Source organism: Melanotaenia boesemani, chromosome 21 (genome assembly GCF_017639745.1).
Source record: "Melanotaenia boesemani isolate fMelBoe1 chromosome 21, fMelBoe1.pri, whole genome shotgun sequence".
NCBI classification, from domain to species: domain Eukaryota; kingdom Metazoa; phylum Chordata; class Actinopteri; order Atheriniformes; family Melanotaeniidae; genus Melanotaenia; species Melanotaenia boesemani.
Window position 1 is genome coordinate 4,862,814 of NC_055702.1, and position 13,022 is coordinate 4,875,835.

General features: G+C 39.2%; 1 protein-coding gene across 2 annotated transcripts in view; it reads left to right on the top strand.

Annotated features, from left to right (window-relative positions):
- The window catches only part of LOC121632868 (PH and SEC7 domain-containing protein 1-like), a 99,455-nt gene that overhangs the window by 75,226 nt on the left and 11,207 nt on the right, over window positions 1-13,022 (top strand). The window contains exons 11-14 of one of the 2 annotated variants that reach the window (XM_041974642.1): window positions 3,031-3,074; window positions 3,202-3,207; window positions 10,389-10,582; window positions 11,375-11,445. In XM_041974642.1, coding sequence (XP_041830576.1) covers window positions 3,031-3,074; window positions 3,202-3,207; window positions 10,389-10,582; window positions 11,375-11,445 — 315 coding nt within the window. The remainder of the gene's footprint in view (window positions 1-3,030; window positions 3,075-3,201; window positions 3,208-10,388; window positions 10,583-11,374; window positions 11,446-13,022) is intronic. The other variant, XM_041974643.1, reaches the window with a different exon arrangement.

A 13,022-nucleotide genomic window follows, 5' to 3' on the forward strand; every position in this document is an offset into this window, starting at 1 on the left:
AAATAAGTCGAGAACATTATAATGAAAATCATCAAAACTAAATTGGAGTATCAGTCACTGTTGAATTGGCAATGTTGTTCAATCTCAATTGCAGCTTTGACTTTGTTAAGTTAAACCACAAAAAAATATCCAGTTTATTCCCAGTAATCTCATCTTGCAAGCACCGAACCGACAGTCGACCTCACAATAACACAATTCCCCCCTCAACCTGATAAAACTTGCACAGCATTCTTTAATCAGTGTTTAAATCTATCAGTTTTCATAGCATCGCTTGTCATGTGGACAGATCGCTGCTCACTTTACAAATCAGCTGTTAATATTTGATGCCCAACACATTTGTGCAACAGAAGCAGTTTGTTTTCCGCTTTGAAATGTGCGCTTCTGGCATCCTGGGAAGCTCATCTGTATTTCTTTATTATTAAAATGCATGAGCATATTCAGTTTGAAACATAGTTTGAATGCTGAAAATTTACAGTAAATCTGTAATGCCTAAGCTGGATGGTCATTAATATTCGTCATGCCTTGAACGTGTTTCTCATTAGGCTTGGTTTCAAAGAAAATGCTGGAAGTGGACTTGATTTGGCACAGAGTCAAACCCCTTCATGAAGCCAAATTAATCTGACTAAAAGTCACAACACAACAGATTCTTTTCATGATAGACTGAAATTTTAAAAAGACAGGTATTGTAAAGATGTTCAATCATCCCATAATTGGCAGTTTTCTCAGAGCAGTTCAGAGGGGAAGCAGGCTGTGATGAACAGCCTCTAGTGTCCTCACACATCAGTCCAACAGCTGCATCCACTGCCTGGATATTGAACACTTCACTTTTATGGCTTCCTGCTGGTCTCTGATCCCCTCAGTTGCAGACTGGCTGCAGACATTTACTTGATACAGGACAATATCACCGGGTCTAAAGGTCCTGACTGTCACCACGGATCCAAAAGTGTCAAGGCTGGTGCAGCGACTTAAGAAACTATTATTCTCCCTACTGTGTTATTTTGTAGGTCTACTTTATATAGTGGTGCAGATGAAAAGGGAAAGGAGCAATTATTTTCTAAGACAGGAAATGGTGACCCATAAAAACAGATAACTGGTAAAAGAGGAGGGGAAAATGTTGGATTTGGAGTTTGGAAACCTTAAATTCAACCTAGATAAGTTTGCAGTAATTAGAGTAATGTACATGCAGAAGCATCCAGTTCTTCTTTACTGTGGTTTTAAAGCAGCATCGCAACATTTCTTCATCCCTGGTTTCGGTCAGTTAAAAGTAATTGTTTCTTTGACTGAAATTAGAAACAAAAAATTGAAGGTAGAGCAAATTCAAATCCAACACAGCCCTGAAAGTGCTAAAACATACCTCTGCGTAGTGCTTCAAATCAGCTCCCACAAAAAGTATGGCTAGCTGGGCATACTGCGTTGTTAGCTTCTGGAAGACTGGGCATCTATTTATTTTAACTTCTCAGTCGCAGATTCTCTGAAAGTAAAAAAGTCCCTAACATGTGATGCACACCTTGTCTAACTCAACCTCAACAGCTCGGTAACTTTTCTCCTGCCGTTAGTGTTTGCGTTTTTTCAGATTTAGCTTGGTTGTTCTGTAAATTCCTGCTTTTATCTTTCTCCTGTGAATTGCAGCGCTGCTGTAACTACTGGAGCTGATATCGACTGTATTTTTTATTTATTTATTTTTTTCTGAAAGGACGAGATCTCCTGCGGCAAAGTATTTGTGTGAACATCAACTACAGAAAATGACTTCATTAAATTGTCTCCAGAACAGCTTCTAGCTTCATATGTGAAAATGGCTTAGTCGGAGGTACTTTAAAGTACACACATAGGATCAATCATAGCTTTATAATTCTACTTAGAAGATCTACTATATATACTACTATATGGTAGATAATTTCTTTGTTGTAATAATGCTTTTTTGGCAAAAAATACAATACCATTCAGAAGTCTGTTGGTTTCCCTTTTAAAGAAGCTGCATTTGTAAGGAAAATGAGTCTGTGGTTTGCACCCATGAAAACTTGCCAAATCTTCTTTGCCAAAACGCTTCTTCTGCTATTGACTCTTGTTATTAGCTGGTCACCAGCTTCACACACTGCTGTGGGAGTGCATCCCATTCTTCAACCAACATTTGTCCTACCTTAGACAACAGGGTTGTATTGGAGATGCCTAAGCTGAAGATCGTTTCATCCTCTCCACTCCCAAATTCTGGAGGTGGTTTCTGATATGAGGATAGAACACACCTTACACTGTTTTCACCAAAAGCCATTAAAGGCTGAGGTTGTCCTGTGGCTCGGGTCATATCCAGATCAGTGACACCAACTGACCACCAGAGCAGCATCCATGCTCACAGGTGTGGCTAATCGTGTCGACACTGGAGGTGCCAGACTTTCAAAACAAGAGTCAGTAGCAGAAAAAGCTGTTTGGCGTTGGCAGAAAAGATTTAGCGAGTTTTTTTTAATGGTCACAACACACATCCTCAACTCTGCTGCTCACCCACAAATGCATTTTCCTTACAAAAGTGACAAAATTTAAAATGGAAATAAACAGGCTTTTAAAACAAAATTGGCTTGAAAACAAGTCTTAAAGTTTTTTTTTTGGTTTTTTATTTATTTATTTATTTTGCTTTTCAAAACTGTTAACTTGATTTTAATCCATGCAGATCAAAGCCAGTGTGGACTAGTAATTGCATGATTGATGAGCTCCTCCTTGTATTGACAGGCCAGGTGCTAGGCGTATAATGACTTTGTAACTCGTGGCGGTGACAGCAGGCTGCTTGGATGATTGACGGATTGTTTGTCAAAGCAGATGAGTTCGGCTCAGGGGAGGAACAGTTTGAGCTGCGTGAAAAGTGATGACATTTCTCTGAGTACAGTTTATTGAATGAAGCCAGCTCATTTAGTGTGCATCTGTCTGAGAAAAAAAAAAAAAACACAACAAAACAAAACTGCCTACGCTTGCCCTGCACCCTGAAATACCTGATCAAATCTGAGCACAAATCTGAAAATGTGATTTTCTTGTTTTCCTCCACAGGCTCTCTACAACTCAATTAAGAATCAGAAGCTGCAGTGGACACTGTAAGTAATTTTATCAGACTTAATGCAAATTTTATCATATTCACCTTAAACTGATTCAATTTAATTTTCTCCTTCCTCTTATCCTTTTCCATCGCTGTAATTTGCACTGACGCACACACGCAAACAGGAAACAGTAAGGAACAGTAAGGGATATTGATTAGCTTGTTTGCATCCTAATAATGATGTGACTGTTGTCTGGCATGTGGGGGGAAACATTAGTGTGTCAAGGGTTGCTATTCTGGATCACAGCTCCGTAGCGCCTCAGAGATGCCAATTAAGTCACTAGCTTTCCTAGCTTTGTTGCCATAGTTACGGTACCATGGATACGACTCCACAGCTACTGCATTGCTCTTTCCTCTCCGTGTTCTTTCAACAGAAACACACACACGGTAACTGATAAATGCGCTGTGAATACATGCTAGAGAAACATTTTATATGTATGTGAACATGTCTCCTGCACGCATGAATACCACAGAAAGAGGTAGGGGGGTTACAAAGAGAGAGAGAGTGAGCAACTACATTTCAGATGGCTCTTTACCTGCATCCTGTATAAAGGTGTGACCACAGCCTCCCACTGCCTTTCCAAAAATAGCCACAGCAGCAGCAGCGCTCCTGAAGCTGCTGAATAAAAGTGGTCAGAGGAGCAGATCGAGCCGGAGATCCGCAGAGAGGCAGGCGATCCAGTTCAAACATCTCCGCTGACATATAGACAGCTATTTAAACACTGTCACCGCGTAACAGGCCACGGGGGGATAGGAAGGATGTCATTTTTAGTAACGTAAACACCGTCAAGCTAAGGAGAATCTAGTCCTGAGGAAAAGCAGGTTGAGCTGATTTTTAAGGTATTAAATTGAAGAAAATGTGTGATTGTGTTAAGTTCTGCTTTCACACTTTTTTCACTCTGTGTTTGTCACCACTATCCCTTTTGGACACTAATAAAGGGTTCATTTTATTCTTTTCTATTTATAAATTATCCCCGTGTCGATTTATTACTGGTAATATACTACCCGATTGAGGCCTAAATAAGAAAGCTGACGATAGAGGTGTGAGGCTGAATAAGCTGCGGTTATGTGAACATTAACTGTACGCAAGGTGCGTGTTTGTGTGGATGTGTTGTTTTTTTTTCTTTTCTATTTTTTTTTTTTTTTTTACCTAAACACGAAGAATGGATATTGTTTCTCACCCCCTCTGAGAAACACACGCACATGGCCGCTGTCAGCAGCGCGGCTGGATGCACCCACATGTTCTTCACACACATGCAGCTCAGACGTACACAGCGCACACATGCGTCCTCGTTCTGGAGCGGGGGTGGAGGGCAGAGGGAGAGGCGGCAGGCAACGCGCTCTGAAAGGAACAGGCAACAAGTGGCAATGCAGATGTCAGTTCACTGTTGAAGGCAATAAACATTTTTTCTTTAGGTTAGGCCTTTTCTTCTCATCACTTAGTAACTTTAATCACATGTCATATTAATGTTAGCAGATGTAAGTTTTCACCTGCGCTGACAGGGCAGTTTTTCTGCCATCCACTTCCAAAGCTGCTCTACTGGGTTAAGATATTGTGACTGTGGAGGCCGTTGGAGTCCAGTGAACTCATTGTCATGTTCTAGAAAGCAGAGATGATCTGAGCTTTGTGACATGGTGCATTATCCTGCTGGAAGTAGCATCAGAAGATGCTCCACTGTGGTCATAAAGGGATGGACATGGTCAGCAACAATACTCAGGTAGGCTGTGGTGGTTAAACCAGGCTCTGTTGGTACTAAGGGACCCGAAGTGGGCCAAGAAAATGAATTCAACCCTACCACATGAATGTGGAGCTGAAATGGAGACTCAGATCAGCAACGTTTCTCCATCTTCTATTGTCCAGTGTTGGTGAGTGTGTGTGAATTGTAGATTCAGTTTCCTGTTCTTAGCTGACAGGAGTGGCATGACTAAATGCACTGAGTTGCTGTCACCTAATTTCCTGATTAGATATTTATGAGAAGAAATTGAACATGTGGATCTAATAAAGTGGCCAGTGGGTGTATGTCAAAATCATTAAGTAATTAAATCTGAAATATTTCATTTTCCTTTAGTAGATGTCCACCACAGTTTTTTGTTTTTTTTTCTTTTGTTCACTTTGCTCGCTGTTAAAGTTGTGATGGTTACCGGTTGGGGTGTAGGCAGATATCCATTGTAACATTAACGTAGATCTGTAGCATCACTGAAAAAACACAAGCATTTTTAGTACAGGTGACAAAATCATATTGCATAATGTACTAAAGCAGCTTTCCTCAACCTTTTGTCTGAAGGCTAGTTGTCATCCTGACAATATGTTGCTCATAACCTGTGGGTGTCAATATAAAGTAATGGATAATTAGCATATCAGTACGGACACACATTACAGGAGCTATTCCCCAACTGTATTGGCTGTGTTTACTGCTATGCCATTGATAATATGCAACACAAATTTTTACCCATGAATGAACAACTGCAACTCTCCAAACTGGCAACCAACATTAGACAGGGACACATGTTCCTATAAAGCAGGAGGCCACAAGTTATTTCCTTTTTATAAAAATAAAAATGAGATTTATCATTCTGGAAAGGGATGGCAGGCAAATTTTGGAGATTATTTTACAAGTACATACAAGTGGAGGTGAATTAAGGAAAAAGGTTGGGGTCCACTGGTTTCTTGTTTATTATAAATGTTGTTGGGCTACATAACGTGAATAATTTAAACTTTCCATCATTCTGCGACTTTAACAAATAGGACTACACCCCTGAATGAAGAGAGGTCTTCTTTTAAAATGTTGTCATTGTTTTTTATTGTTAGCAAGTATTGGTCTTATTTATTTTCTAGTATCTGAAATAGCTGATTATTCATGTAATTGTGGGTGTTGCTTTTGTGTGTGTGTGTGTGTGTGTACGAAAGTTGTTTCCACCCCTTCCTGTGTGCACCAAATCAACACGTCAAACGGCTTTGAAAACAACATGGAAAACATTCTTAATTTTGTAGTTTTTATCCACCTTTTTTAAGGCAAAAACTTCAAATGTGCATAAAATAATACAGTAAAAAATATTAGTGATGCTAAAAAGGTCCTTCAGTATTTTTCTCCTTTTTTGGAAGTGGAGGCAGAAGGGCTTTGGGTGCCTTCTCTCTTCTTCCTCCTTGGAGATTTTCCATTCCCTGACAGCTTTGATACACAAAACTGATGCCAAGAACCAGGGGTGGCAAAAGGGCCGGCTGCTTGGTCTCCTCAGCATCTGGGCAAACAAATAGCACTCAAACACACTGAACGGAGCAGCGCCAACCACCAGCTACAGCGTGCCATCAGTGCCTGCACTGCAGAGGGGATGGCAGTGTCTTTACGGTATTTAACAACAAAACCCAGCAGAGTGTTCACATAAAAACCAAGGGGAGCAGTTGCTTACTGTCACACCACTGTTGTTGGTTCACCAAAATCGTTTATGTGCAGTTTGAGGATATTTTTATTATTTAGAAGTTTATTGCAAGAGTGGCATGAGTGATTCACAGTCTGTTGGTTGTGGAAGAGGATAAAGAGGGGTAATGATGAATAAAAGGAGAAATAAGGAATTTTTCTCAATGACAGACCCATTCAATCACATACCAAAAAGACAAGCGAGACAGACGCTTACCAAAGAAGTTCCCAGCCTGTGATTGTTGGTTTGATGTATGAAAGCCCTGAAATACACATGGAGGAGGAGGAGGGAGGAAGTGAAGAAACCGATGTGTGCTGAATCTGAGAAAACAATACCAAGTTTTTGATTGTTTTGACTCATTTGGCACCCACATTCAGTTAGTTACAATCTACAATCTCACCACTAGAGGTCACTAAATCACCCACACAGCTCCTCTTGGACTTTTTTTTTATTTAAAAAATTTTTTTCTGCTTTTTAGTCTCTGCTGCTTCTGTTTTGGACTTTTTTTCTGTCTGATTTTTACAAACCTTCCATCATGCATATATAGAACATAATGCAATGAAAAAAATATTTTTAAAAATTTGTTTTTTTGCCTTAAAAAGATTCAAGAAAATTATTTATTTTAATATTTTCCTTGTGTTTTGGATTTAGATTGTGATTCTTGTGGTGGTATAAAAAAGGCAAAAGAAAAAACAAAAGTTTCTTAATGTCAAAATACACATAAAAACATCCGAGAAGATTTAGGAAACTTGCAGAACATAAAAAAATGTAGCTTGTATCATCTGATTTTTAAGTAATTTAAGCTCAGAACAATATAGTTTAATAAACAACCTAGTGGGTTCTGCACAGGACAGAAGTGAAAGAAAATGTCCTGATTATCTGTAGGTAGATTCTACTACTTGTGTTAAACATTAGATTTGTTTTTTATACAAAAAGTCAAAATACTCAGTATATCCTCTTAAAAGAAGCATTCTCTGAGGGGAAAGGGATGAATAAAAGCCTTGGTGAATGAAGAAATGCATTCCTGTGTATGAGCGTGTTTGTGGACGAGTTACTGTCCTCTTTCACTTCACTGTGTTTTGAGTGCTTCTGCCATTTGGTCCACTGACTCAGTGTCATAGGTGAAACATGGCCAATCTGTTTCCACTGGCAACTGAAGCAGCAGCATCAGCACAAAATACCCAAAATGCACCTTTTTCTTGTGTTTTTTATACAGCATCTGGATGCTTTCTGCTTCATCCTTTTTCTCTTACCTTTTATTTTATTTTCTAAATTCTTTTTAACTTGTAATTTGTTTAGTTTAATTTCTTCATGTTTTCCACTCATCTCACTTTCCCTTAGTATTTAGTTGATTTTTATTTTTCTTTCTTGTGTTTTTCTTGCTTTTTTTTCCTGTCTTATATTTCATTTTTGTTCTATTGTTTTTATGGGTTTTTTTTTTCTTTGAGAGCCTTATGAGAGCAATTTGAGAGCAATCAGCTTTGTCTTTTTTCTTTCCCCCCTCTTCATCTCTGCTGTCACTCGTATATCTCTCTCCTCTATCCACCCCCCATCTCCACTTTGTTTCTACATGGAGACGGACGGATTCAGGCAGGCCGGCAGTTACCAGGCAACAGGCTCCATGCTTATTGGCTCCATCTCTGCCTCTCTATCTCTCTCTGAATCCTGCATGGGGTTAACTGCTGTTATGTATTGTTGGTTACTCATAGCGTGGTCTTGGGGGGGGCACCCAGCCATTTTCTATTTTCAGGCTGAACTTTTGCATGGTGCCGCCTGGTGAGGTAACAAGTGGAATTACCATGTTACCTCACTGGGTAGATGCAGAGGCGCTTGCTATTGTAGCCTAAAGCATCTCTCATCTGCTAATGTGACAAATCCCTTTAAAAACACCAAAAGATGCGTACAGCGCGTTGTAGGGGATTATTTAGAGGAGAATGGGATTATCACTGCTGTGGCAATGTGCACGCTTAGGATTGTCTATCATTTGGTTATTTCAGAAATGTTTAATATACTATGATGTAAGATAATGTTCTTTATTAAAGCGGCATGAGGCAAGAGATTTACAGATTTAAAGGGGCAGATAATAGAGAAAAAACATGTAGAAATAAAGAAGTAATGGAAGAAAAAGCTCTGACTCTGTAACAATTGTACAAGAAGTTGATTTAGCCCTCTTGGTATTGCATAGTTGGATTACAGATGTCAGTGTTTTGGCTATTTTGTAGCCAGAAGTCACCAAATTTTGAGATGAAGAGTGATAAAAGCTTAGAAGACAAGACATGAAATCTGTTGCTCGTATTCACGCAATGGCACATCCGTCTGATTGGTTTTGCGACATTACACTAATTTATCAGACACTTTTACCCAAAGCAGCTTACAGTGGGTAGGCAGGAGCATTAAAGGTCTTATCTAAGGACCCAACTGGAAGGTGTTAATATTCGTCCACTGGGGAATCGAACTCTGGTCGCTCACATGGGCAACAGATGCTCTGCAGCCGTTGCAAAATATGAAGTTGTGGTCAGTCTAGCTCAGAGTAGACCAGTGTGTGTGTGGTGAACACGAGAGAGCAAACCACGGATTCCATGAAAATACACGAGTATGAAACGAACAGAGTCAAATCAAGTCAGAGTTACGTTACTTCAGCTGGTTCAGGTCCTTTTCTGTTAGCTTCTTCTATTTTGTGGATAATCAAAATAATTATAGCTGCTTTCTTTGTTTTCTCGTCAAGATTGTGGTTGCTAAACAAGAAGTCAACAACGGTGCTTGAGTTGAGTAAATTTTGACCTATAATTTGTACTTACATGAGCAGAACTGGTGCAGGATCCATCATCAAGGGTCTTGACCCAAACTGTTTGCATTCATCCACAAGCGAGGAAGTTATAGACTTCCAAGCTTTTCCATACTTTCATCCTAGGAAGCTCATCTGAATCACCAGGTAGTTTAATACCAGGAAACTGAACTGATGGGTGTTTCTCCAATTTAAAGCTTAAATATTTTTTGGATAATTTATAAGGACCTATGCTATCATGTAGCTAAACATGTTGAAGGTTTGAAATGAGTCCATGAGCTTATTTAGAATGTGTGTGTGAATGGGTGAATGTGACGTATAATGTAAAACGCTTTGGGTAAAAGTGCTATATAAATACAAACCATTTACCACTCTGTGTTCTAAATATTAATAAAAAACAGTTCAGTTTACAAAACTTGTAAAACTCTGCAGTTTGAACGTGTTTTTTAAGCAACATTAACATAAATGTGAAAAATAAAGAAAATCTTTCAAACAATTAACAATTACAGGATATATTGTGTACAGGTAGGTTAACAAACACACAGTTTACTTATTAGAGTCAGAATAATTTCAGAGGTTTTGTTCAGAACCTGAATGAAGCCTTTTCCACCTTCAGTGTTTCTTGATGTTTATAAAGAAGTATCCTGTTCCAGCATCTTGTGAAGAGAAACGGTGATGCCTCGGCATCTCTGAGCAGTTGGCCCTTTGGGAAAAGATGCCCTTGTTTATCACCTCAAAGCTGGAACAAGATAGATGGTGTCACTTTTTTCCTTTGCTACGTTTTGATCCAGAAGTGTGGACTTTGTTCTCGGGAGAACAGGAGTTCAGACAGGAAAGGAAACACAACCAAAGCTTTGAAGGAAAAGTCGTGCTTTTCAGTGATGTGATGCTTTCTAAATGTCTTGAAGAGTGAAAGCAGCAGCAGACAGTAACATTACTCATGTGCACAAGTGTAAGTTTGTGAAATCTCTGCTGGTTGGTGCCATTCTTCATGTAACAAGCACAGAGTGAGAAGCAAATGAACAGGATGAATGATGATGTGTGTATTCATGTTGCTAATGAGGCATGATACATAAGCGTTGGTCACCATGGATTCATTTGTCTCCATAGTGATGAGGAAGAGCTGCGGAAGTCGTTTTCGGAGCTCGGGGACAGCCTGTGCGACTCTGACACCTCCAGGTCGATGAAGAGGGAGGGCAGCAGCGGGAAGCCCCTGTCAGACGGGACACAGCCGTCCGGAACGCTGCTCTACAAGAACGGATTCCTGGTCCGCAAAGTTCACGCAGATTCCGACGGAAAGAGAAGTACGGGCCCTAAAGTTCATATTTACTCAGTATTCATCTTCTGCTTTGGAACATTTGGTCAGTACGGAGCTGCAGAACACACACCCACCACTGCAGAGCATCACTGCTGCTCACGTTAAACTAGTTTTCTGTTGTATAAGACTCACAAGAGTAGAGCATCATAAATCATCATAGATTATTATTATATATTTCTCAGTTTATTTCCATTATTTTTATTCCTACCACAAGATCATGATTCTATTTCTATTTTTGATATTATTATCATTGTTTTTAATTTTATTTTTATTTTGTTTTGCATTTTATTCTGGTATACTTGCATCTGAACAATCAAACTTTATTTAGGAAGTATTTTTTGTACAAAACAAATTGCAGTACAAACAAACCCTATCTTAATCCATCAAGGCGATAGAGAGATAACCACACATACGTACCTAAACATTCAACATTCTCTACAAACACTGTCCTAACCCTCACCACTCACACTGAAGAAACTAAAATAATGTGCTACTTTTTTTTATTCTGTCACTTTTTTGTACAATGCCTTTGCATGAAATAAGAAAAAAAGAACAGTCTCCTGCTGGGATGTTCTCATAGGGAATCAGTGTTTTCCTGTTGGTGTTTTCACGCAACATAAAGCTGGATTTGATAATTAAATGGCGTCTATGATAGAGGACACTATATTATATGGTTACTGCGTTGGTTGTGTCTTGTTCTTTTATTATAAATGCAATATATGCACAATGCTGCTTTTTTTTTACATTTATATTAGAATAATATTTTTTTGTCTTCTAGCACCGAGAGGAAAGAGAGGATGGAAAACCTTCTATGCCATCCTAAAAGGGCTAATTCTCTATCTGCAAAAAGTAAGTTTCCTGCTTTCTTGCATTTAAAACGTCTCTTTTGGGGTCCCTCGAGGTTCTGTTGTTGGACCAATTATATTTACACATTACATGAATTTGATATTTGTCAAAATAGTAATGTTTTAACTCATTATTTTTGCTCAGGCTGAAAATGTCAAAAAAAGTTTTTTTAACTCTTATACCTGCAAAGGGTCAAGTTCAGCATCATTAATTAGCATACTTTGCTATATTTCCACATTTTATATCATGCTTTTTTGTACTGATGCTCATTAACCTCCATTTATCTCAATCATACAAACAAAAAGTAAATAAAAATTAAAAAGTTAAAAAACAGCATCTCTATTGACATCCTGACTGCAGCGGATTTGTAACTTAGTCTACGTTTATCCGTATTGTTCATATTTTTTTAAAAAAGACTAACTTTATCTGAGCAGCACCAATCAACAACACAATGAGGCAGTTTCTTTCAGGAGCTGTTGTGACATAATGTGCTGATGCCGTCGGGCTCTGGCACCGTTCAGAGGACCCATACGGGCGACCGGCCCGACTTCGGTGTGGTAACTTCTGCCAGAATTACAGCCTGCTGCTTCTCCGACCTCTTTCTGAACAGAGAGGAAGCTGAACCAGCCTGAGCTTTGGACTCCACACTGATATGCATAATATATTTGATATGTGAATCATCGAGTCTTTTACATAACTGAATAAAAACATTCTAGATGGAAATGAGGCAAACAAAAGAATGAAATTTAAAATGTGATTGAGATAATAACATTTTGAGGATGAGTGGATGGTTGGATGGATGGTGCTGCATTCATCCATCCATTTATCCATCCTCTACGTATTTAATCATGTTCAATGTCAGAAAGCAGCAATGCAGAAATATAACATCAAGTTAAACCATGAAGCGTTTCCATAAAATCAGTTTCAAACTGACTGACTTCAACACATGTGTCTTTTAGTTTTCTGAAGTTGAGCAGCTGTTCTGTTACAGTTGAAAGCTTAATGTTAAACAACAGCAATGTAGCAAGATAATACACTCGCTGGCCACCTTATTAGGTCCACCTTACTAGAACTGGGTTGGATCCTCTCTTTCCTCCAGAACTGCCATAATTCTTGGTGTGATAGATTAACAAGGTGTAGGAAACATTCCTCAGAGATTTTGCTCCATATTGACATGACAGCATCACACAGTTGCTGCAGGTTTGTCGGCTGCATCCATGATGAGAATCTCCCGTTCCACCACATCCCAAAGCTGCTCTACTGGACTGAGATCTGGTGGCTGTGGAGGCCGTTGGAGTCCAGTGAACTCATCGTCATGTTCTAGAAAGCAGGTGGAGATGATCTGAGCTTTGTGACATGGTGCATTATCCTGCTGGAAGTAGCATCAGAAGATGCTCCACTGTGGTCATAAAGGGATGGACATGGTCAGCAACAATACTCAGGTAGGCTGTGGTGGTTAAACCAGGCCACGTTGGTACTAAAGAGCCCAAAGTGGGACAAGAAAATATCCCCCACACAAATAAACCACCAACAGCTTGAAACATTGATTTAAAGCAGGATGGATCCATGTTTTCATTTTT